At 42.3% G+C, this 27,301-nt stretch overlaps 1 protein-coding gene across 5 annotated transcripts in view; it reads right to left on the bottom strand.

The window, feature by feature from the left end:
* Positions 1–27,301, bottom strand: part of KHDRBS3 (KH RNA binding domain containing, signal transduction associated 3) — a 190,531-nt gene that overhangs the window by 46,640 nt on the left and 116,590 nt on the right. For 3 of the 5 annotated variants that reach the window (XR_016441505.1, XM_090040695.1, XM_090040696.1), the window contains exons 6-7: positions 15,810–16,002; positions 6,313–6,453 (exon numbers count right to left, since the gene is read on the bottom strand). Coding sequence is in view for 4 of the 5 variants with exons in the window: in XM_090040695.1 (XP_089896821.1) it covers positions 6,313–6,453; positions 15,810–16,002 (334 nt within the window). In the remaining variant the exon portion in view is untranslated. The remainder of the gene's footprint in view (positions 1–6,312; positions 6,454–15,809; positions 16,003–27,301) is intronic. The other 2 variants (XM_090040697.1, XM_090040698.1) reach the window with 1 other exon arrangement.

Below are 27,301 nucleotides of genomic sequence, written 5' to 3'. Positions count from 1 at the left end.
GGGAAAGTTGGGCAAAGGACCTGTCACCCCTGTTTCAGTTATGTTCTGTGTGGACCTAGCCCTATAGATGCAGCATAAGACTCCTTACTGTACTGTGGTCTTTGGGTGAGAGACCAACTGCTCCCCTGCCTGAGAACCCTAACATAGCGTATATGTGAACTAGACTACCAGGCTGCTCACCACAATCAAGATTAAAGTGCTTCTGGGAAGGTCCATAACGAGTTGCTAGATGCCTGGCCGCTGCCCACATGTTCCTAGGACCACACATCAACTGAGCTAGGGTTCTGAGGATCTGATTTTGAACTTAAGTGCTTACTTCCCTCTGTAGATCAGGTCCTAGATCAAAGCTTAGACTCCTCCACCTTCCTTTATTTAAAAAATCTTGACCCATAATTTTAAAATTGTTCAGAGGATTCAGAAAGTACTACCCCTTTATTTAAATTTAGAAATGATCCCTAGGCCTCTTACTAGTATGCACTCTATCTTAATTAAATTTCCTATTATGGAAAGAAATCTAATTGAAGTATCTTAGAGATTAGTTAACTGTCAGAAATTATCAAGTAGTCACTGCACTGGGAAAAATCTGTCATTAAGACAACCCTCATCTGAACGTTAACACAAAAATATCAATAAAATATCCAGGCACGTAATTAAAGTTCTGTCACTAATTTTTAGATTGGAAGGAACACTTAGAACCAATAATTGCTTTTCAAAGTGGTCTCAAAAAAGGTCTAACAATTACACTATAATTACCACATATTTTGCCTGTGCCTTGCTAAATCGTTAACTTTCTCCACTTTACAGCACAGAAATTCCCTACCCACTTTTACACTGCAGTCTCTAAATGTGAGTTGAAGTCTGACCTTTAATTAATGCTTGCCAAAAAACAAGATGCCATGTTGGAAACTTATCATGTCCATTGCAACAAATCTAAGCAGAGTTTAGAACAATAACTTGCCATGGAATTAATATGTAAAGTCTTTACAGTTTTTGAAATAAGCCATTTTAAAAACTATTCTCAAAACAGTCGCATGTGGGTAGAATCCCCTTAGTGATGATAACTGGGAATAAACTTCAAAAAAAGCTTGGTATGTTGTGGAAAGAACAGTAGCGAGAGGATGTAAACCATCAACTCTCAATTAGAAAGGTAACTTATGGTGTACATGCAAGTTCACATCTACATCCATAACAGGCATCATCTCAGAAACAGCTAAACTGCAAAAAGCAGTGAAACTGCTGGCGTATTCCCACTCCATATCTATTGTACTTTTCAGAAAAGTATTAAACACTGATAAACCATTCTTATTATAATGAAATAAAAACAGTTGCTTGTTTTTTTTCTTGATATCTGCCTATTGGTTTGATCTAGCATTCAACCAAATAGGCTCCTCTTTCGTAAATAAAAGGAAAATTGAAAGACTTAATTGGCCAAGTAAAGAAACTGTGATTAATTAAATGTTGGAATATCTTACAGAGTCTTTTGCCAAGCTTCAATAATAAAACCATGAACAAGAGGTTTTGACTGTATACGTACACTAAGTTCTACTGACTGCTTTAGTGTCACCCTGTATCTCTTTAAAGTGAAAGACTTAAGCAGTTGTCAGCTATCTGTAAGACAGATACTTCTATTAATTAATCTATTAACTGTGCACTGTGCTAAAAACTTGGACTACAGCAGCTGTGGTCCACGACTCCACCAAGTAAGCTAATGCGGCTCATTGACCAAGCCAATACAAGTTTGATTTAAAAAAATAAATAAATACAAAAACAGTAGTAAATTCCAACATAACCAATTTTTATGTCACATATCCAGTGCACTTTGAGTCAAGGTCAAGTGTCCTTCCAAATTCAATGACTCACGGAGTTAGTGTGGTTAAGGCACATAACCAGCACCTTTTGTAGCCAAAAGCACACCGGGCGCTTACACACAACGAGGTCTGTTCAGACGCTCTGGAAATCCAGGGCGTTGGAGCAGTCTCGATTAACGGAGTCTGTGCGGGAACACGTAAACTGACGCGCCCAGTACTGTGTCAGATCCAGGTGTACGTGGCACAGCTTGCATCAGCATTAAGAAAACACCAGGGCAGTGAGCTTCAAACTAAAACTCATTTGATGCGCTTTATTTCAAAGCCCACTGCCCACCATTTTCTCAGTGCTGATGTGTGTTGCGTCACTTATACACCTGCATCTGATGCAGCACCAAGCAAATTTAATTAGCACAGCTCGCTAATTAAAACTATGTCGCATCAGAACCACATGTAAAAATGCCCACTAAGTCCAACGGTCTGGCTGCCTAGTCTGAATATTGTGGTTCCCATTTACAGCTAGTTTGACTAGGGGCAACCTTTTGGCACAAATCTGGAGGTGCTTCAATCCATGCCTTTGATACCTTCATCACTCTCTCACCATAACCTCCATTTAAGCTTACCTATCCTTTACAGCCACGCTGTGTGTGAACAAACAGCCCCATTCTAATATTATAAACCCCTGTCTGTCCATAACACTTTATTTGCACTCTGATTGGTTGTCTTGGCAGCCAATCACAATGCTTACTGAACCAACTAATTGGACTGCTCTGCACAGAGAGATGCACCACTATGACAGTCGGAAGGGTGGGGGGGCGGCCAGCAGCTCTGGCCTCACCCCCCTCCCCAGCCCTGCTCCTTGGAGGCAGAGGGGATGGAGGGGAGGGGAATGGCGGGATGCACAGGGGCTAGAACAGGTGGGCGAGGCCAGTGAGGGGCTTGTTCCCGCCCCCCCCCCAGCCCCATGATCCCTGACATCATGGGGCCACCGTCCCACTGTCATGATGGCAGGGACAGAGCTGGGGGTGGAGGGCGAGGCCACTGGTGCTTTGGAGGTGGCAGCACAGCACTGGCCCCACCCCCTGGCTCTGGCATCACTGCCACCAGGCCCCATCAAAAGCCAGCAGTGAGGGGGAGGTGGCGTGGAGGAGAGAAGGGAAGTAGGAAGGGGAGGTGAGGGGGCACACAGTAGCGGTGTGCCGCTGCCACCATCAGGCCCTGAGAACAGCTAGCAGGGAGGGAGAGGATGGGGGGCGGGGATTTGTATGCAGCTGGACATGCAGCAGTGGCCACACAGGGCTCTGGGTGGTGGCTGCAGTCACTTCATGCAAAGCTTCCCCCCCCCCCCGTGCCTGGGAGGCAGCGGTGCTGCAGGGTGGAGCAGCAGGGGCTGGGGTGGCACATGGGGCCAGAGGCAGGGTAGTGGCAGCATGGGGCGGTAGGTGACTGTAGTCTGCCCCGCCACCCCAATTCTTGACGGGCAGTTGGCTAATCATTACTACTAAACCTGGAAATAACTCTTATCCATAATCAGCTTTCCCATAATGCGAGTGAGAGGGTCCCCATCTGACTCAACTCCCTCCCCCCGCAAAGGGCTAATTTCTTTATATATTGTTTCATCTTATACAGTCTAGCCTCATCTCCTTTTTATCATAAGCCATTAAGTATCATACGGGGGGGGCTAATAAATTTAGTTTAAACTAACAGAGTTCAGTGTAAACTAAAGTACTCTAGTTCTAAAGAGACCTAAATATATGCCCTAGAAAATGGGGAAGACCAAGGTGCAGGCAGTACCAGAGGCCCTTGTAATTGTAAAGAATTGTTTAGCTGACAAGGTCAAATGATCCCAGGGGGAAAACTACACCTCATGCTGCAGAGAAAGCAAGTAAAATCCAAGGTCTCTACTAACGGGATCTAAACAAAAATTCCTTCCCAGCCCCAAATCTGGTAGTGTACGCATGATTTCACTTTTGATTCAAGGATGAAAGTTGTAGGTGTATTGGTCTAAAAGTAAAAGCAGCAGAGGTGGTAAAAATGTTAGAGGCGATATCTTTTATTCAGCCAACTAGATAGTTGCAAAAGTCTTTATTTGCAAATGTTAGGGCTCATGCGCCCTTCCTTAGGCAAAGAAGAAATGCAAAGAAACATAATTTAACATCCTGCTCGCCACCAGACACGTCTGAGGTAAGAGACTGCTCCAACTTTTATCCAAGCCTAATTTGCATAAAATGAACTTTTCCAGCCAGAGGAACTTACACCACTCTCCTGCGCAATATGAAGTTTCATTTTTGAGAAATTTCATCACCAATTGGCATTACTGAAAGAGAGAGCAAACAGGGGAGCACAGTACTAAGCCTCTGTGCCCTACTATTCTCGATAAAGGTAGTTTTTGTTAAATATATACCATTTCTACCCCTTTTCTTAAGCTACTCACACAACTCCAAGACCTTCCTTGTGTTTTCCAACAAAAATAAGGAAGAACAGAATGGTTACCTGTGATGCATACATCCAAAAATACACCTTAAAACAGCAAGCAAAATCAAAACACAGCCCTTAAAAAAAAAAAATATTGCAGGTTAGAGAACTGCTTCAGGTAACTGGTCCATTATCCTCTAAAATGCAGGGATATGATTCCTCGTAAACTAACACATTAGGTTCCTTGAGACTCTGACAACTTAGTATTTTCCTTGATTCCCAAAGCTTCCCTTCAACATCCAAAAGAAATGCCCTCACTTCTCAGACACATTCTGCCAAACTGCAAACCCAGATGATGATGGAACAAAAATTAGGGCATTTTTCCCAGCTTTCCTAAGCCTGTAACAGCATAACAGCCAGTCAGGAATGCTCTACCTTTACCATTAGGACAGCATATATCTATACGCTGCTCCTTCATCAAAAACAAATTCCCTGCAGGGGATGGGAAGCTGACTTGCCAACCATTCTTTCTAGTTCAATTCACCTGTTAAAACAGTGTCTGGAACTCCCAGGGGGCTTTAGTTCCCTGAATTAGTATGTCTCCAACATTTTCCATTCACTTCTAATATGGCAGGGGGTCAGAAAATCTGTGCAATTTCTTACTGGCCGATTTTCTCGAGGTTTATCAAAGGAAAGGTAATCTTCTAATCCCTTTGAAGTTTACATGAGTAGATTTCAAGATTTCCATTTTAGAAATTCCTCCAATTCTAAAACAAGAATCAAGTTTTGCACTTAAACCAGAAGTTCAACCACTTTACTGGCCATGAAGGCTATGGCACATTTTCAGATTGTAACATGCTCTGATATGAATTCTTCTAAAACTAATTCTGTAAGTCATTAAATTAATATTAAAGTCCAAACTAATTTTAAAAAAGGGAGCCCTTTAGAAATGCCAGGTCTGGCTCACCATTTTTCATTCTCTATCCTAATAACGAAATAACACATGATCAATACGTGTTCTTTGTATTTGAAACTCACTGAAATCCTTTGCACTAACTGCAATGGAAGATTGATTTTAAGGATCGAGTTGGGTTTTTTTTGGTTTTGCTGTTATTCATAACAAGTTTCCACTTCACTGATAAAAAAAAAGGCTCCTCTACAGAGAATCCCTGAAAAAACTCCCTCCAAAACAGCTCCCATATTCTGTCCTCAAAAAGTAAGGTTAAGGCAAAACGGATTTAGCATGGCCTCCTTCAAAATGGCAGCTGCATCCCGTTGTTCCTGCTGGGAATAAATCCCAGCTGCCCCGGCAACCCAAGAACCACAATCTTCCCAGGTGGCTTTACTCTTTGAGAAATCATCTTTAATGAAAGCCTGCAACCTTACTAAAAATAAGAGGTGATAGTAGCCATCTATCACATTGGTTCCCAACCTTTTTTTTTTTTTTTTTTTGCTGCGACCCTAAACTGGCCGTGACCACCGACTGGCACTGCAGGGGCTGCTGGGAGCAGAGTGCAGTAGTGGTGGTCCGGGGGCAGGGGAGCTGCCAATGCCCCCTTCGTGCACAGTGGTCCTGCCCCACCCACCCACTGCTCCTGGGCCACGTGAGTGTGCGTGTGCATGGGCCCTTTGTGACCCTACTGAGGACCCCCCGCAATCCTGATTTGGGTTGTGCCCCAAGGCTGGGAACCAACGCTCTATCACCTTTCTTCACAGAAGGGCATTTCTTCAAAAGGAAGAACATCACCACATCTACGCAACAGTGCTAGCAGGGGAAAAGAGTGAATGCTTTGTGTACATGCAGGTGTGAACATGCAGAGTGAGACACGTCACATCTCCTATTACTCCAAAGGCAGTTTTAACATCATTAAAAAATATCATCTACTAACATTGTTTTTGTTTTTCTGGTTCATGGTCATGTAGGACATTTTTCATAACTTTTTTAAAACTAAGGAAACTCCCCCACAAAAACTACATTAGTTTGTAAATGTTGTTCAAGATGTGCTGAGCTCATTGATTTTCATTGATGCTCCTGCACCTCAGAGGCAGGAAACTAGATTCTTTTGGCCTGGAAGATATGCTAGAAGCGTACCTGTGCCCTACGTGAATTTACACCATCCACCTGAGGGCATAAAGAATGGAGCAGACCGAACCTTCTCTCAGTTCCTCTGTCAATGCAGAATCCAGGTGGCATAGGACTCATACGAGGGGAAGGAGAGCAGGCTGTGGAAACCTTGAAGAATGAGAGTTCATGTAAGATAAGGAACCATTCTTTCTTTAAGTGATTGCCTATATGTATTGTACACATAGGCATTATAAACTGGTATTAGTTAAAAACTAAAACTAGTTAAAAATCTTAGTTTCGGTATCTACTGAAGCGGGCATCAGTTCTTGAGGGCTCAACCACAGAATAGCTATGGATGACTCTGCAAGTGGGGCGGTTATGACTGGTGGGAAGGGCTCCAATATATATAGGGGGTTCTTATGTGAACTAACACCATCAGACATGCATTTAGACACTATGCGAATACAGCCTGACCTCTAACAACTCTACCTGCAAACATTACTACCAGTCTATGGGAGATCCTGCTAGGTCTAGTCCTGTTCAGGTAGCACAAAAGTGCCATGACATAGCAAGAGTATGCAATTAGGCTTTCCTCTGATTTAAGTGGGAAGGAAAAAAAACAACCACCTGAAAGGCTGAACCAGCCAGTCTACCAAAAACTGGAGATAAATGCTGGCAAGAACTGGGCGAGGCTTGTGTAACGCCATCTTTATGAAACATGGCAGAAAGCCTTAAGAGCCTGAATTTCTCTTACTCTCCAAGCTAATGTTATAAAGATATCTTTTTAGTAGTCGTAACAAGGAAAGTATTGTTAGATGCTCAAAAGTAGGGTGGATTTGATTTAAATCAAATCATTTAAAAATCATGATTTAAATCACTGGTCAGGAAGCCTTGATTTAATCATTGTTTTCTACAAAGTGCATTTTTGTTGTTTGATATAACCTTAATACATATCATTCACAACTGAGATAGATGTACTCACTATACATTGACTTATTTTGATTTTTTTCAGATTAATGTTGCAGCTACATCAGAAAATTGAATTACGATTTGGTTATTTACCAAAAGGTAATTGAAACAGATACTTGTGAAGTCACTGGGGGATGAACTATCCTCCAATTCACAAGATTAATCGTAGATATTTCAGGTATATTTTTCCACGCTGTAATAGAAGGACATCAAATGAGTGCTGCAATATTATTAGTTTAAGGCTTTCTTTGCTTTCTTCTAGATTTCTTTCCATCTTTAATTTAAGATCTTTTATAGCCTGACAAGCCTGCTGCCATGATAAGTATTCCCTTCTACCGTACCATTCCTTCACTAGATCTCAAATCAGTGGAGAGGCTAGACTCAGAAACTTATCCATAGGCAACACAGGGGAGGCATGTCCCCACCCCCCCACCGAAATTGGCCCTTGCTGGCCAGGGAGGGGGGAGTGCTGGCAGCACTTCCAGTTTTGCTGGTGACATTTCTGGTTTGCCACTGGCGCTTGCAGGGTCAGTAATCAGCTGTTGGGGGGACCCCCGCATCGGCAATCAGCTGCTGGTGCCCCCCCCAGCCTGGAGGCACCGGTTACCCATGAACTTATCCCTTCAGACTTCTGCAATAGTCTGCTGAAAACGTTTCTCTTTTGTTTCTCTTGCCCCTCCCTCCTTGCATTTGTCTCCAGATGCCTTCTCCTTGCCCTGATCTGCTCCACCCCCAACAACCCTCTATTTAACTTCTTGAAACTTTGCACTTTTAGAGAGAGGCAAGGACTTGACTACAAACACGCAGAAGTACAACAGGGCTGATGGGTAGGTAATCAGGTTCATATACTGCTGTTAACAAGGATGTTATCCTTGGAGACAAATCCAGTTTGAGAAATGAAACAAAACATCACCGTGATGCTTAATGGGATCTTCTAGACTGAGCACTGGTCCCACTGGGTAGAGTGGTTTTCTTTAATCTTTACTAATCAATATAGAAGCCTCTGGGAACCCCAGAAGATTAGGCCCCTAATATGGTCTATGGCCTGTTGTGACCTATTTATAAAACTTTTCTAAAAAGGTTACATGAATATATTGTCTCAAATAGTATACAATTAGAAATCATAATCCCTATTCCACAATGATATATTTGGGCTTTAGCTTAGCCTAACTTAAATTAAATCCACCTTTATATAGGTTTATTTTTTTTAAAAATTAAAAGATTTGATTTAAATTAAAAAAAAAAATCCATTAAATTTTTTTTTAAATCATTGATTTAATCAGGGCCTCCTGCTCAAAAGGAGGCCCTGACTAAATTCATATGCTTAGGTGCCAGGAAAGAGATCTCCAGGACTAAGGAAAACGTGAATGAGATCTTTGGGGACTCTAGCAGACTTTATGGTGGGAAAATAAAGTCTAAACCCTGAATTCTATGATCATGTACACGTACTGCTGCTAAATGTACCGATTGATGGTCCTGAATATTTTAGGGTCAGCGGACACTCCAGAAGAGTAGGGATAGGAATGTCCAATACCCTTCTAGTACTAACTGAGAAACGCACTGTAGGCAGGATTCAAACTGCTCCCTAAAACAGTGCAAGGAAGAGAATCCAGAACTCCCCTCTTGTAGGAGACTGTAACTTAACAGTTATAGCAGAGACAAGCTTTCTCTTGCTTGCTCCAAGAACCATTTCTGTTAAAAAAAGAAAAAAAACCCTCTTGCTATAGGAATTGGAAGGCCCAGTTTATCCCCACTCCTGCTTGTCCTTCTGGCCCCATGAGTCAGAATGCTAACTGGGAAACGCTAAATGAGAAATGCATACAAATTTGTCGGCTCAGTTTGTACAGGAAAGGTGGTGAATGGCCTCACGTAACCTATTTGACCGGTAGTTAGGGCACACTGCTCTGAAGTGGGAGATCCAGTTTCACCACCCATCAAATGCATATGGGGGATAGAACCCAGGTCCCCGCATCCCAGGCAAGTGCTGTAACCACTCAGCTGTTGGAAGGCGGCAGGGACAGGACAGGGACAATATCACTATCATTCCCACCATTAGTTCTGAGCTCAATTCAATGTGATCAATATAAAAGTCATTTGTAGCTTTTGGCTATTTATCACCATGGCTATTCTCTGGGATCTCAGAACAAAGCTTGGCCATCTCCCAGGTCAGTATGGATTACTGTAAGACTTAGGGGGAGCTAGGCACATGCTTCTGAGAAGGTATATGCATTAATTATAGCCACTCACCATTTGCAGTTCCAAATGGAGGCGGATATTGGATTTATGTGCGTAAGCAGCAGGATGAGTTGAACTGCTCTTTAGAGTTTCGGCATCTAACTCTTACCTAAGCCATGGTTCAGTGCCTACTTAGACCATTTGAATCCATACTCGTGATGTGCACACAGAATATTTTGCATTTAGCTGAACAAGATTCCTGTGATATTTATGGAATAAGTTATGTTGACCTGGACCATCCTGGTATAGTGCATAGGACATGCAAGTGTAGGTGGCCACTGAATCCAGGTATCCAAACATGACCTGCAGGTGACAGAAGCTGTCAAGCACCGTCTAGAACCTTGCCTGCGATAGGCTGGTGATCATCAAGAATTTGTCAAATAGGCTTCTGCAAATTCTAAGCTTTGGACTGGCAACAGTGTAGACCTTTGTTCTGCTGACCTAGAGCCCCATATGGCAAAGAAAACCTCTAGGACCATGTGAATGGAGTTTTGGGGATAGTTGTTTTTTTTTATGCACCAGTGGCTAAAGCATAATTGGAAGCCTTGCGGCCTTAGAAGAACACTCAACTGTGAAAGATTTAGTGAATACTATCAATGCTGAGGAAAGACCCCAAAAGGCAGAACTCTGTTCTGACAGCGAACTGCTAATAGTTAGATATGTGGAAGGAAGCACCTGCAGCTTGAGAGCCATGAACAAATTCTGAAATTCAGTGAGGAAAATATACTGATTGGAGTCATCCTCCTAAACTCAGAGTGACCAATGAAGCTGCTAAGAATACTCAAATCCAGATTGGGAGCTAGTCTGTTTAACAGGATTAAAAAGTAGAGACAGTAAAATCTTTACCTTGATTCCCCATGCCTGAAAGCTTGCCAAGAACATTTTTTCCAACTACCCGGTTGAGTAAAAGATATCACCTCTGTTCAAAGAACCTTGCCTGCCCATGTCCTTAGACCAACACAGCTACAACCAAAAAACCAGCAAATCTTTACCTCTACAGTTGAAAAGTACCTCTCCAAACACTGCAGTGATTCCAATCTCCTTTTGAAAAGTATCTTGTGAGAAACGTTCTTGAATAGGGATGGGGAAAGGGAGCTGGTTGTGAAGATACTAGAATTCAACAGAAAGCCATTTTATACTTTCCAGGGTGCACTGGTCTCAGACAACACATCTTCTAGCCTCTCAAAAATGAAAAGTCACTTAGTTGCCAAGTGTGTGTCTGCTGAGCTCTCAACAACGGTGAACTTTCTGGCATCACAGAGCAAAAGGGAAGAAAGTGGAAAGAAGTCTTCTTGTGTTGGCACCTCTGCCTTTTAGTTTGTGGTTTTGACATTTTCTGAGGGTTGCAACAGCGAACAGCAGAGACCTTCCCCCGAGAGTCTCACCAGCCACTTCTCTGAGGTTATCATGCAGATTTTGGGAGGGGGCTGTGGAAGGCTCTCGAATCTTTTAAGGAACAAAGGACTTTATCAGACTTCACATTAAAATTGAAAAGAGTTTTTGTATGGGAGGTCCTTGTTAGTGGTTTAGATCTTTCCAAGTACCCCAAAAGACTGGAACCACAAAGGCCTGAGCATTGCAGTGCAATCAGTCACCGAGCTGGATTATCTACATCTAGAGCAATTGGCAGAGATATTCTGGGCGTAGCTAGCAAGGTCACCATACAGTGACATTGCTACGGCACTGTGCTTTAGCTATACACGGGGAGTGCACCACTATGGGAACGTAGCTGGATCGCTATGTCATTATAGCATGCCAACTGGCAATGTAGCTCATCACTACAATTGCTGCAGGGTGACTCCTATATGCACCCTCCAAGTACTAATTTTGACACCAAAGATCTTATGTTATCTTTCGGATTGCACTGAAGATTCTCCACGAAGTTCAGACAGTTGGGTTTCAACAGGAGTACAGCTAAAGCAGATAAACCTGACACTTAGAAGTACACGTCAGGATGCAAGACAAAGAATGGGCCTTAAAAAAAAAAAAAAAAAAAAAAGGCTTCATTTCAGGGAAGCCAATTGTAGAACCACCCTAGCCTCCATGAAAGGATGTTCCTGAAATCTAGTCCAGGTTTTTATGACAGCTCCAGCAGCAACTTCTCACAAAAGATGAGGCGAACAGGGGTAATTCCAGTTATATGATCATGATGCGAATACAGAGAAAACTAGTGATGGAAACATCTGCGGTAGGTAATGACTGAAAATGCCAAGTCTGATATGAAGTTAGCCTATACCTATCAAAGTAGAGATAAGTACCTCTTTGCCAGAGACAGAGGAACTTGACTTGAGCCCTGAACTTGCTGTCAGCTGAGAAGCATGAATTAATATAGTGATGGAAACTTCTTAGGCTTCCGGGAAGGTGATGTTTTGGGGGTTTTTTCCCTGAAAGTTATGATCTTTTCTATCCCTTTCTATCAAATCTTAGAAGGATTTTTAGTGTCTGGCTCTGAAGAGGCCCTTAATTCAATGCTCCGACAGAAAAACTTGAAACAGATTTCTTCTCGAAGAACCAGGGGTAGTACCATATTTCCTTGCATACCATATGACCCCAAATAAGACCTGAACCTTGCTTCTGGAAGGCAGAATGCAGTCCCCCCCGCCCCCGCCCCAAGTCTTATGTCCTGCAGCTAGCTTTTTCATGAAGACGCTACGGTACAAGATAGTTGCCAGCTTCTCTTACTCCTGCCATGAAGCAGGATGGGGGCACAGCCCAGTGCTAACCCTTTCATAGCTTCTCTCAAATTGGCACCAGTTTTTGGTAAGTTTTGGGGTCTACCTCAGCACTACATATCCACCATATGCATGTTTTAGAATAAAACTGGTAGCCATCTGGTAGCACAGTGTCCTTATTCTTCTATGCCTCGTTGCAGTGAAGTTTTGGTAAAGAAAATCAGCTTCCCTGATTAAAATACACATCCTTTTGGAGGGCTGATATTTGGGGGAAAGCTGTGTGTGTAAACATGGTATACCACTTGCTGAAGCAGAAGAGGCTCCTAGGGTGTTTATCAATGAGCAGTACAGCAGCCACATAAGAGGAACATGGTTCAAACCCTGGTGATTTACTTTCAACCATGGCAACTAGTTACTTGGTGTCAAGGGTATCCCTAGCATATTCTAAAAATGTTAATTGAGAGAGAAAAGCAACAAACTAAGCCATCTAAAGAACTAGCTTGACATCTAATGACAGTGTGCAGAGTAAGTGGACCCTGCAGGAATTTTCTCTTATTCATATGAGGAGTCAGGAGTGGAGGGGCAGCTAGGTCCAAATCCATGATTTGTGCATTTGGGTGGAGCATGCAGGATTTAAAATACAGCTTGATGGATGCTGCTGGCCAAAAGAATCTGATTCCACATGCATGGGCGAAAGAAGCAGAAACCATGAGGACAGTTATCTGGATGCAAGTAAGTATCAGTAATAGAAGTGTAGAAGCTTTATAACGATGTGGTAATTATTACTCTTGGAAACATTAGTAACCCAGGAACTTCAAATCCAAAAATGTGTAGGAAGCCATCCAGACACCTTAGTTTCCATCTGTACTAACAGAATGGAGGGGAATAAAATGTGCATTTAATGTAATGCAGGAGTACAAACATTACAATGTATTGATCATAATTGAAAATTCACTGCATCATTTCATTCTACGGAATAATTTCAGTTGTTTGGATGCCTTTCCTACACATTTTATACTATACCATATTTGCATTTCTTTAAATTTAAGCTTAGTTTTGAATGTCTAAAGCCTAGCATGTAAAGATTTGGGGGAAGTTTATGCACTCCTTCAATCCTTGCTTTTAAAGTACTGGTACAGATTTAATCTTAACTCCATTTTAACGTGGTGTGAGACACAATATGTTATAATATTAAAAATGCAATGGGAGGGCTTATTGTATATGTTATGGTTTTCAATGACACTTCCATTATAAAACTCACATTTTTTCTGAAAGACAGGTGATAAACAGAGAATATTCTTTTGAAGTTACAAAATGTCCCCATTACTTCTCTTTGATACTGTTTTGCAATGATTCTTTCTTAAAAGGTAAGTGTACAGCAGGATACTGATCCAAAACTACCAATCATTACCATACTATATGCAGCTACAGAAATGTTATAGGTAATAGATACGTTTTAATCTGCAAACACTCAAACAGATTTATTTTCCAGCAGATGTTGCCATCAGTGATGCAGAGCATGCCTTGGGAATAGTTTGTGACAATCAATTTAATGAGGAACAGCTGGTTTCAAAGACATTATAAATGACCGAACAACTTCACTGCTCACCTTCATGAAGAGAGTCAGGTGATATCAGGTACGGTATGAGGATACACTTTGTCATATGGGCTAGTAAATTACATTAATCTAATTAAGAATCCTTTTTGTAGATCACTCAATTGAAACTAAATTAGTGCCTCTAGTCAACTCTGTTTATTTGCATAAGCCTAAAAAACCAGGAACAAACTGCATGTTACAGAGGGCATGGGAGGATGCAGACTATACTCTCCGAGCATGGGTATAGGATCTAATCCATAAGAAATGTTCTCTTCAATAATGAAAGAAAGACTTTGGATGACACAGATTGGCCGTTTTTGCGGTTTAACTGCATCACACTATACATGTGCAGGGTTTTGGTTTTTGTGGGTTTTTTTTATAATTTAAATTAGTTTATTACATTGCAAACTAAACCACAGTCACTTAGATATTTGTACCGTTGCCGCCATTTGACAGCTCACCCCACCACAGGAGCAGTGGGCTGAAGCCAGAAATGGTGAGGGAATGATCCTTTCCCCTCTACCCCCACAGAGCCTGCCCATGTCTCCCATGGCAGGAGGGGTGAGCTGCCAGTGGGCTAAGCTGCGGGGGGCCCCGGCCCTTCCTTCTGTGGTGGTGGTGGCCCTGGGGCGCACTGCCATGTTGGAAGGACGGACCAGGGCCCCCCGCAGCTCAGGGACTGCTGGCAGCTCACCCCCTAGCTGCGGGAAAGGTGGGAGGTGATTGAAACAGTGGGGGTTTTTTAATTATTGCAATTATAAACCCACCATTTCAATTTAAAGGGACTAAACCCATGTCATATGTACAAGCGCCCTTTGAGACCTCCTGCAGAGTAGTTGGTTAGGAAATACAATTCATCCTCTTCCAGGTTAAGTACCAGAAGATCAAGCACCGGTGCTCCGCTAGCTTATTGTTGTTCCCACACACTGTAAATTAGACTGCTATGGTTTCCTAAAATGAAACTAAAAAGCAACTTTTTGTCCATGAATATTTCTATTTTTAATATTAAACCTATGTATTTGAATTGTTGTGTTGGGTAGGAGGAGGAAGATCACTATATCCCCCAAACTACTAGCTTTCTGTATCAAGTCAAAATTAACTTAGCTTTTTTTAAGCAGATTGTGTTAAGTATCTGTTAAGAACTACATTAAAATAAATTCTATTATTCATGAACTCAAGTTAAAAAATAAATACATTCCTCCCCCCCCATTTCATGTTTAGACTAACATGAAAAAATCCTTACATGGCACATACAAAACTTTTAACTTAGCTTTCACAACCTAGAATTCCTGTCAATCATGCACAACAGGTTTACATTATACTTAACCACACAGACGCTTCTTAAGTGTTTACATGCAGAACAATACAACTTTTCTAAGCAAGGAAAAATGAAATATTTGTGTCTCAGCATATTTTGGGTCACCATGGTTAAGCACGATTTAAAACCACACTAAACAGTTTCCATACAAAACTTCTGGTGCAATTAGATGCTTAAGGGGCTACTTGACTTAAGAAGTTGAAGGACTGCTTGGCTAATTCATATTTAAACCCTAGGAAATCAACACTGTAATTTATTTATTTTTAGTTATCACAATTAATAAGAACAAGCAAAAAACTGCAGTAACTGATTGCAGAATTTGCTTTATTCTCTTAATTTTTCAACTACCATTTCATTCTCATGCTATATTGGTAAAATGTAATGGAATAGTAAGTAAAAGCACTAAATTATTTTGTAGCAATTTGAGCCCCAATGGACTATGACAACTTTCCAAAGATTGAGAAAGTGCACAAAGTTTTGGGCTAATAATATACATGAGGTGTAGATCACAGATGTTTTGTTGAATTCTAAAATGATAGCTTGCAATCTTACATATAAACAGGATCATAGAAAAGTAGGTCCCTTCTAGCCCTTCAGAGGTCATCTAGTCTAACCCCTTGCTGGAGGCATCACTATCCAAACCATCCCATACAAGTCCTTATATAACCTACATCATAATAGTAATGTAATTAGGCTTGGACGTATCTCTTGGCCGCGACAAGGTTTCACTTACATATTCTCCATACGTTTCCTGTGCTGGCGGTGGTGGAAGAGGCCGGTAACCTGCAGGCGGGGGAACTCCTCTTGCTCTGGGGGCTAGAAGTCCACGACCACGACTGACCGGGCCCCTACTTGGAGGTACCCCCCTAGGAGCAGGTGCCCCTCGTGGTACTCCTGCTGGTGGGGGTGGTACACCTCCACGACCCCTGTGAGCAAGAGGAACATTTGTGGTTAGATGGCACAGTCCAGGTCTTTCCACAGTCATATTTTTCCTGTAGTCTCCTGTCAGTTTTGCTCCTGTTGTTCATTCTTAGAGCTAGACAAGAAGAATGGGTAAAGATTCTTTACCAAAAAGTTGTCAAAGAGTGATTCATAGTTTGGCATTTATCTTTATAGTTTGATTCAGTTTTATTTACTGTAAAATAACACTGAAAGGCACAGTGATGTGAAAACAATTTTCAGCAACATTTATTATCTTGCTACTTTTTGTTGAAAGTGTATGCGGAGGCACCTTAGTAGAGCCTTAGTGACCAGTCAGATTCACAGTAACTTTACAGTGATTTGGAAACCTCATTTACAGAAAGAAAGGCTGTGGTTAAGTTACACTGTACCCTTTTGATGTATGCATAGAGGACTTGCTCCCATCTCCTTCTGACCCCTGTACAGAAGCCTTCCAGGGACCATGCTGCAGGAAGCTTGGTGCAGTTGAACAACAAATTTTGTTCTTCTCAGCACTAGGGAAGGTACCCCCAAGGTACATCTATATTTTAAACAAATGTATATTAATTACTTAAAACGTGAAAAGGAAAACCTGTGGAAAGGAAAACCATGCCACTGGTTCATCCATGCTTCCAGCATGGAGTTAATGGACATCCCTTCTGCAAAAGCCACACAAATACATTTTCCTATTAATTATTCCATGTGAAGTATATGACTTTAGTAATGTGTACCAGGAGCAGCATACATGTGCTGAAGTGGCTTACCTTGCTCTTGTGACTTTGTCTCAAGTGTATTTTTCAAAATATAAGAGGACTGAATGGTCAGGAAAGGAAGCATGGACCCATGAGGCCAGGGAAAGGGGGAGAGGGGAGCGGCCCCCAGACCTAGATCACCAAAGTACACCTTAGGAAACAATTATTTTTTTCTGACCAAAGAGTATAGCCCCTGATAGCGATTTTATCTACCAGCAGCTGCACTTCTGTGGCAAATATGGTTTCTTCAGCAGCAAACAGTGTAATAGGTTGGGGCAAATGGGGTAGCCACCCCAGATGCCAACTTGGGGGGGGGGGAAGGGGGAAAAGGGAACTAAAAAGGGGCAGCTGCTGCTGACAGCTGTGTCTGCAGCAACTGGATGTTGTTGCTGCCCCAGGCAGCCACTAGATCCCTATGCTGCTAGCTGCACTAAAAACTTCTTGGAGGACTAAAACCTTATAGACAAGTGTACTTAACCAAAAAGGGAAAGATTTTAATTGTGCCAGATAAGCCTTAACAATGTGCGAAATACAGATAAATCAATTCTTCAGAACTACTTCCTCCAGTGAAACGCTAGTTCAACTCCTTTCCTCATGCTCTTGTATATATATCGATTTCATAGACATTAGGGCTGGAAGGGACCTCGGGAGATCGAGTCCAGCCCCCTGCCCAAGGGGCAGGAAGTCAGCTGGGGTCATAGGATCCCAGCAAGATAAGCATCCCATTTACTCTTGAAGGTGTTCAATGTAGGTGCTTGAACCACCTCCGCTGGCAGACTGCTCCAGACCTTGGGGGCTCGGACAGTAAAGAAATTCTTCCTTATGTCCAGCCTGAAATGGTCTTGCAGGAGTTTGTGACCGTTCGACCTCGTCATCCCTTGGGGCGCTCTGGTGAACAGACGTTCCCCCAGATCCTGGTGGTCACCCCTGATAAACTTATAGGTGGCCATCAGATCACCCCTGAGCCTGCACTTTTCCAGGCTAAAGAGCCCCATGGCTCTCAGCCTGTCATTGTAAGATCTGTTTTCCTGACCTCTGATCATGCGTGTGGCTCTCCTCTGGACTCTCTCAAGCTTCTCCACATCCTTTTTGAGCTGTGGAGCCCAAAACTGGACGCAGTACTATGAGGATATGATACAAGAGTGAAAAAACGGGGGAGGAGGGGAGGCAAAAAAAGCATTAAGAAAAATCTAGCCGTGTCAATGTCTGAAATTACTTTTACAAACTAGAACTGCTATTTATTACCTTGTACTTATAGCTTGTGTGCCGAAATAAAGATAACCTTTGAAATGCCAGTAAAAATCCCAAAATTAATTTCTTCTAGTGACAAGATTTAAAATAAATTAGCTGATATTGTGCATCATTTACTACTGCTGGGTGAATGTCATGTAATATACAGAGTAGCAGCAGCAACACCACACTACAGCACCTTCTCTACCGGAAGACAAGCAATCCACTGTAAATTTAGCCCCAAACTAGCAGATAAGGTACAGCAACCCATGCAAATATATTTCTGCAGAGAATAGACTGTAGATGGGTCTTTATTTATACTCTTCTGAGTTCAGCAGAAATATTTCGAGTCACCAGACAACAAGAGCTAGGTCGGCCTTGTGGATAAAGTATAGGATGTGGCTTCTGCCCCGCCTCTACCACACACTTCCTGCATGACCTTCATTAAGCAACTGGCACCTCACATTTCTTACTAGTAAAATCATTTTTACTATTGCCTTGCATCACAACTGAATAACTGAAAAAATAAATCTTGTTGGAATTTAAAAATGCAACATTTTATCATAATCAAAGCAAATACATATGCAATTACTCTTATAATAATTAATCAAAATAGCATCAAATAGCAAAAAATTTAAGCAGCAATAAACATCAAGCACTGGCAAACTGTGCGCCAAAAAAAAATATTAACTGGTGGTCTGCTGAGTACTTGTTTGTCAGAAGGTGCTCAACCTATTTTGCAACTGCTTCTACAGATTTAGCAATGAAGGGTCCAGATACCCAAAGAAAAATAGCTGTCAAGGAAAAAGCAAACCTAATACTTATTAGGAAGAGGAACTTGTAGTCATCAGCAAGGTCAGTATAAAGCAAAAAACTGGGGGGAAAAAAGAAAGAAAGAAACAAGCACTATCAGCTGTGCTAGACGTAGCAATGTCCTTAAGCACATTCCCGAGAGGTGCAGAAGACAGGGCAGACAAGTGCAGGAAACTGAGATGGGGGAAGATGAATGGGGAACAGGGGGAATGAAAGTTGTTGAGAAAAAGAGATAATTGGCTGACCAACCATTAGTCACTGAAGAGATGGTGTCGGACCACACCCCTTAATTTTCCCTCCCCTTTCCCCATCACAGATAAAGCTGCTGTTCCTCCTCCCCTCCGCTTGCACCAGGAAACTGACTACTCATCCCCATGCTTCCTCCTCTTAAACTCCAGCCCCGCAATTTTTTTCCATTTGTTCTGGTTTAATTTGCCAGGGAAGTACATCTCTGGATGATGTGGACTTTATCTTTAAAGCACACCTCTCACCTCACCCTCCCCATCCAAGCATCATTGCATTTTGTTCACCCATAAACTCACTCAAAGTATTATTTACAACTGCAGCTCAGAGTGAACCCCCCTTTCACCACAGAGTCTCTAACCTGGCTTTTACTGTCTGTATAACCTGAAAAGGGTTTTCCAAGTCTTCAATTACCTCTTACTAGCCAAAGCTCAGAATCATGCCATCCTTGCTATCCGTGATTTCATCTGTCATTTTTGACACCATCAGGAAAACTGCTCTCGAATGCTTGTCGTTTTCTTGACTTCCAGAGGTGCATCTACTCCCGACTTGTTTTCTTACACCCAAGCCAAAGTCTCAGCCTGCTTCTGCATCATGTTCTCATGAGTGCCTTGCCATAAGATCAAAGTTCAAAACACAGCTAAAACAAACCTCTTAGTATTTCCCGTAAGTTGACCCCATCTCCTGCTGTCTCAACACAACCACCTCCTGCCACAGTCACCTCCATGACAACCTTGACTCAGACCTGTTACAGGGCCTTTGCACACAAGATGCACCTAAACCTGGCATGGGCAGACGAGGTTCTTTGGGTGAATCTGATCTCTTTTATTAGACCAACGTAAATAGTTGGAAAACAATTATTAAGCAAGCTTTCGGGTTCGAAAGTTTGGCTTAGATGCAGATAAATGCAGTCCACTGTATACCACCCCCCTCCCCCCATAAAAAAAACTACCCTTCTTATAAAAGAATTAAATTAGTCTGAAACTATCATCTTCCGATAAACTTGTGATGTTTTGTCCCATTTCCTTCCATATTTTTAACTATTCTTCCCTGCAGTATCTACTTTAAGATGCTATGCACTATTGACGTGCAGGTTTGTAATGCTCAAATAACTTTCTTCTTGTTTTGAAAATGGGCACTATATTTGTAACTCTCCCGTCATAGGGTGCTCTCTCCGACTTGACTGATTCAGTCAGGATTTGTACTAGAGGAGCCACTATTTTGTGTGATGATTCCTTCAAGGTGCTAGCATACGGATTACCAGGGCACCTCAACTTTGACAGAGCAAGCAATCTAAGTTGTCCTTTGAATAGGGGTGCACCCATAAGGATTTTTTCAACTGACACTGATGGCTGATTATTAACCAGCCATATCGCCTGATACCAAACTGACTGCTGATATGCAGCTGGGCGGATTGGAGAACAGCATCTGACTGCTGAGGCTGTTGGTGAGAAGGGACATGGGGAAGGGGGGCTCTCTGTGGGGCCTCGATCAGCCCGACCCATGTCCCTTCCCCCCCAGACTTACCGACTGGATACTGCTCTTCAAACTGCCAGGCTGCAGGCACATGGCATTTAAAAAAACCCCAAAACCAGCAACATCAAAGTAACTTGCTCAGCTCTTTAACTATGCCTACAGTGCCTTTCATTTCCACCCCTGCTTCATCATACAGTGATTTCACTTCTTCCTTCCAGGTTCCCTCTTAAATTGTATGATTGAAGATATTTTGCTATTAGTTTTAATATTCTTCATAAAGGATTTTCAACAAATTTTTTACGCATTCTTCCTTTGTTTCTGCATTTTTTTTAACCATGGAAAGACATCACTTCTTATTCATCAGACTCCTTTTCCATTCTTCTATACCTTCTGCTTACTCCTAATAGCTTATTTGAGGTTCCTGTTTCTGTTGTAGCTTCTTATACAACAGGCCTGGCTCCATCGTGGCTCCCTTCCCATCAGACACACAGGCCAGCAGCCTCTGCACAGCTCATCAGTAGAGGCCCACAAGCAGATCCTCCTCTCTTCATAAATGCCCACATTTGGGGCATAAACAAGGAAAAGGATAGAGATAGACTACACATAACATTTAGAGGTAACAGACCTTATAAAACACAGCCCAAAGCTTAAACACACCATCTGAAATGAAATATAGTGGTATCAGCAGTTCACACCCATGCCATGTCCCCTGCAATTAAACAAGAATTGCCAGATGACTGGAAGATAGCTAATGTGGTCCCCATCTTCAAAAAAGGGAAGAGGGAGGACAGGCAACTATAGGCCTGTCAGTCTTACCTCTATCCCTGGGAAAGTCTTTGAGAAGATCCTCAAGGAGCACATCTGTGATGGGCTGGCATCAGGGATGATGCTCAAGGGCAACAGCACGGTTTCATTAGGGGCAGGTCCTGTCAGACCAACCTGATTGCCTTTTATGATCAGGTCACAAAGGCAATGGATGCAGGTGTTGCCGTGGACGTAGTCTTTCTAGACTTCAGCAAGGCCTTTGACACTGTCTCCCACCCCATCCTCATTAAAAAACTAGGCGACTGTGGCATTGATGCCTACACAGTCAGGTAGATTGCAGATTGGCTCAAGGGTCATACTCAGAGGGTGGTGGTGGACGGGTCATATTCAACCTGGGGGGAAGTGGGCAGCGGAGTCCCCCAGGGCTCAGTCCTGGGGCCTGCACTGTTCAACATCTTCATCAGCGATTTGGACGACGGGGTGAAACGCAACCTGTTTAAATTCACTGATGATACCAAAATTTTGGGTGAGGTGAGCATGCTAGTAGGGAGGGAAAGACTGCAACAAGACCTGGACAGGTTACAGGAGTGGGCTGACATAAACAGGATGCGTTTCAATACTGACAAGAGCAGGGTGCTGCACGTGGGCAGTAGAAACCAGCAGCACACTTATAAGATGGGAAACTCCCTTCTTGAGAGCACGGAGGCAGAAAGGGATCTTGGAGTCATTACTGACTCCAAGATGAACATGGGCCGACAATGCGAGGTCTCAGTTGGCAGGGCTAACCGCACCTTGTCGTGCATCCACAGATCCATCTCAAGTAGAGCCAGGGAGGTGATCCTCCCCCTCTATGCGACACTGGTCAGGCCACAGCTGGAGTACTGCGTCCAGTTCTGCGCACCCCATTTCAGGAGTGATGTGGACAACATTGAAAGGGTCCAGAGGAGGCCACCGGCATGATCCGGGGACAACAGGGCAGACCCTACAATGAAAGACTGTGGGACCTAAACCTGTTCAGCCTTCACAAGAGAAGGCTGAGGGGGGACCTGGTGACTGTCTATAAACTCACTAGGGGGGACCAGAAGGGTTTGGGGGAGACACTGTTTCCCCTAGTGCCCCCTGGCATGACAAGGAACAATGGACACAAATTATTAGAGAGGAGGTTTAGATTAGACATCCGCAAGAACTACTTCACAGTTAGGGCGGCTAGGAGCTGAACCAACTTCCTAGGGAAGTGGTGCTGGCTCCTACCCTGGGGATCTTTAAGAAGAGGCTTGATGACTACCTGGCTGGACTCATCTGAGTCCAGTCTTTTTCTCCCGCCTAGGCGGGGGGTCGGGCTTGAAGATCTACAAGGTCCCTTCCCACCCGACTTCTATGATAAGAAAAAGCTATATATTTAAAATGTACTAGTCATCTCGCCTACTTTTTGTAAAATTAAACGGAAGAGTAACTGACCAACAATCAAAATTTACTAGTCCCAAAAGCTGGTGTAGCAGGTACAGGTATTTTGCAAATATATTATTCAGCGAATTTCACAAGTAGTTTAAGGTAACTGGCAAATAGTATCCAATTTATGAAAATACCTAGATATTTTATAAAATACTAAAGAAAAAGAAAAAGAAAATCACTGAACATTTTCATCTCTTCCCCAGTGTGCCACGTGCCCCACAGGCCGCCCATACTACAGGTTGGCCACCCGTGCTCTAAAGCAATGGTCTCCAACCTTTGTGAGCCGATCATGTTTGGCGTTTAAAAGAAACCCAAAATCTACTGTATGCTGCCACCCCTCCTCCCACCCAGCATGCAAGTCTGTGGGGGAAAGGAGGGAGCAAATCAAGGCTGAGGGAGAAAAAAAATTGGGGAGTCTGCCTCCCCAGCAGGCAAGTCCCACTTGGCCGGGGCCCCACTCTACTCCCCCCTGCTCCCGCCTCTGCAGCACTGTCCCTCACCGCAGGGGCCTCGATCTAGCCCCCGCCCCTTCCCTCCCCCATAGACTGACCTGCTGGACTGGGGCATGCGTGTGCATGTATGTGGGCACCCAGCCTCAGATAGATGCCAAGAGGCTCCAAGATCTACCGGTGGATCAAGATCCACTGGTTGGTGACCACTGCTCCAAAGCTTCCGAGCCTGCTTCAAGTGTGGTGATAATAAAGAACCTCGACTTTTCTATTTTGCGACCTCCTATAGTTAGTTTCTTCCTCAGCGTCTAGCCAGCTCCACACCTTTCATTTCCACACTACTTCTTTTGGGGTGATGTGCAGCAAACTGTCCCAGATGGAAAAGATTCCTAGCTTCTTGAAAGGACTAGGGAATTCGTGTCAAAAGTTTTCAGAATACACAAAAATACATTTAAACCATTTTGAATTACTACCTAACAAAGATACTAGATGCGAATAAAGTGACTATTGGTCTTTTCAGCTAAACACAAGCAAAACCACAAATGTTATGCTGGCAATATTTACAATAGCCGTAACAGTACCCTGAAGCTAAATCAACCCTGTTGTCTTGAGATGCATTTTATTTGGAATTAGCATGGAAATGCACCACTAATGACTCTCCTGAAATACATACTTAATTTCAATGATTGCAATTATCATCAATAAGTATTTGGCTGTTCTACCTACCACTGATATTTGATCAACTCTCAAGTGTATGGCTTACAACAGAGAAGCTAAATTAAAGAGGACTTCTTAAATACATAAAATGAGAAAACTTTACTTTTGGCTAGTTTTGTTAGCATTGGAGACATTCCACTAAATATTTTAAATACATTTCTTATTAAACTGAAGGGGTGAAGGACAAGTAAATACATGTCATCATAATATGTTTAGCACTATAATAAACAACTGTTCAATATTAAGATATAGTTTCTGTATGAATTCCCAAAACATGACGAAGCCCACAAAAGTTAACACGGCCCAAGAAACTAAAGAAATCCCTCTTCCCTTAAACTGGTCTTGGGAAAGTGATGATTTCTTGAAGGTTTTTAGGTTACAGTGTTATAATTACAGTCCAAAGCTTAAAAGGATTTTTTTTTTGACATTTGTGTTCTTTTTCTTTAATTTGCACTCAGTAACGATGTTAAAAAATAAAAACATACTAGCTGGATACACAATTGTCATTAGCGTCTTTCAGGCCGTATCACAGCCAGCAGCATGACAAATAGAAACACACTTTCTTAAAAGTATACGTTTTGCATTATAGTCTCAGAATCCTATAGAATTTAAAAGCATCAGCTATTGGCAACTTGATTCTCCACATACTATTGTTTCCTAATCACCGACAATTTTGTTTCACTAGAAGTAAAAGGGAACTAGAGACTGTTGGAAGGTGGTTTTCAAAAAATCACCTTGAAAGTCACACTAGCTGTAACCACTTAATACAATTACCTTTTTTAAAAACGACATGACTAAACATGTTAAAGATGGAAGAACAAGATACTTTTGTACAAAATATCGGGGGGAAGCAACAATATGTACTTAAGTGGGAGTATAATGCGGCTTTTCAAGAACTAGAACGCAAAAAAAATGTGTGTGTATTTTTTCCTGTCTGCATCACACCTGGAATAGTACTGTTTAAACAATGTTATTTTTATACTTATTCTTGTTTCACTGCTTGAATGAGGAGCACTCCTGACACTTAGAAAGACACCGCCAGCAAATCTAGTTTCTCTTAGAGACGTTACAGTTTCTTTGGGTGAGAGATGAAAGAAAGAATAGGTCCATTTATGGTACCTGTTCCATCCTGTAAAGAGCACTCCCATTACTGAACAGCAGCAGCAAAGGGTGGGAAAGACGCAATTTTTTCTCTGTTTCATGGTCTGACCGACTGCCTGAAGTATCTGCTCCACAAACAAGTACATTTAAGAATTCCTTCAACCTCTCCTTCCTTATATTTAATTTCTTGAAGGACTTTACTCCCTGCCCCCCAACCCAATTGGGGCTCACAGCCTAGGAAAAATTTCCAAATGTTTCAAAACGCTTTGACAGAGTCCATTTCTGATATTTAGGTCCTTCCACTTTTAAATATGCATTGGCAGGAGCACAGATGCTGGATAAAAACATTTTTTTTTCTGAGCAATTGAGGGCAGAGATTAGTAGAGCTTGTCGAGATTTCTCCTCTCGCAACTTGCTGCACCTGCATGGTTGTTAACTGTCTGTTTAGGAAGAAAAGGTCTAATTTTAGCAATTTATTTATCCTGTACCATAAAAATAATTCACTGATGCCAATGAATTTCAATGGGAATGGCAGGTGTATCTTCATCTTTCCATGAGAATGTCCCCATTAAATATTCAAGTGTTGGCATCTATGACTAGTACTAGTTACTTCCAGCCCTAAACAGTTGTGCATTGCTGAACTGTGCTGTTAAACTCTTATAAATTAAATATATGGTGTTGTGATCTCACAGTATTGCCTGGTATCATAAGCTGCTCTTTCCACCAGAAACTATGGCATGCAGCTGCACTCTTTCAATGTACTCGTTCAAATCCCATCACAGGTATAAAATACGGACAGCTACTGTTAAAACACTCTGAACTACTATGTTATTAAGAAATATTTTATGCTATAGGTTCCACTCTCACCAAAGTGTCGCATTTATTGGCATGAATTCAGGTTGTAATAGTCGAGCTTTAATTCAGTCAAATGCATTTCCAAAACAATAAAAGGGATATAAAACCTTTCCTTGCATCATCTTAAGGTATGTCCAGTCAAACCAGACTTTCAGTTCACTTTGCATCGTACACACTTTTCTAACCTTTTCCCATCCAAACAATGCTTTGGGTTTTAAATAGCCAGTCTGAACAAACCAGCACATCTTGCCTACACTTTGAAACTGGCACTACTGTTGCTCTTTCTAAGTGAACATCAGCATGCGTTAGATAGGCACATTAAACTAGACTGTTATAGGCAAGGAAGCCTGAAGTTAATGTTATATTTGTATTGGAAAAAAAAAGTCTCATGGTTTTGATGTGTGGTTTGATTGTATGCAAGGGGGCTTGAGCTGGTGGTTGCACAGCCTCAGATTTCTCAGAAGGCCTGGAAAGAGCAGTCTTCCGACTTCAGACCCTAGAACAGCATTTCCCAACCACTGCACAGAAGTGTGCCATCAGAAATTAAGAGGCGTACCGTGGATTTTTGCCACGGCAATGCACTACAATAGGTATGAGCATAGAGAATGCCTTAACAGGTATGCTGTGGAAATTTTTTTTTTTTTAATTAATGTAGACAAAACCCTGCCAGGCAGGGAAAACGGCCAGTGGCCAGAAAACACACACCTGGTAATGCAAACGTGCTCCATATGGAGACACCATTGTTTTGAGGAGTACTGTCAGAAATGTGGGGCGCTCATCTATTTATGAAAGAGAGTGAGAGGATAATGCCCATAGTGGATGCTTGCAGACATTAAAAATAAATTCATAAATAAAAACGCGCTTCACCAGAAGCAGCAGTGTGTTACTTCAACCCAGCTCTGCGGCATCTGAAAAGATCGGAGTGCTCCAGTGGGCTTTTTGGCACTTTTAGCTAAACCTGATTCAATCGGCTATTCGATAAACACCAAAAAAGCCCCACTAAAAATACCTGATATTTATAGATGCTGCAGAGCTGAGCAGAAATAAACACACTGCCTCCTCTGGATGGGTGTGGGGTTTGGTGCTGGAACATGCCGAGTTTAAAAGCGCTTTTCTGGGGGGGGTTTAATGTCTGGAAGCGTAACTGCATGGTGGGCTGGAGACCTTTCTTAATGTACACCGAACCTGCTGTACTTGTAAATGGCCTTTTAATTATGCGTTTTACAAATGAATCTGGAATCTTAAGGAAAAAGACTGAGGCAAAGAGCACTTCTGCTCCTCAATGACGCAGATGGGAACAGTTTCTGTATATGTTAGAAGCAGTGACTCTTACAGAAAGGAGGTTTCCCATTTGTTTTGCTGCTTATTAGTCACAATTGTAACCATATCCTTTATAGTCTAAAATAGAGGATTTACTTGTGCCAGAAATATCA

This window comes from Crocodylus siamensis, chromosome 3 (genome assembly GCF_052110815.1).
Source record: "Crocodylus siamensis isolate JL-2025a chromosome 3, ASM5211081v1, whole genome shotgun sequence".
NCBI lineage: Eukaryota > Metazoa > Chordata > Crocodylia > Crocodylidae > Crocodylus > Crocodylus siamensis.
Note: the sequence above shows the minus strand (reverse complement) of the source record. Positions and strands in the feature narration are given on the sequence as shown.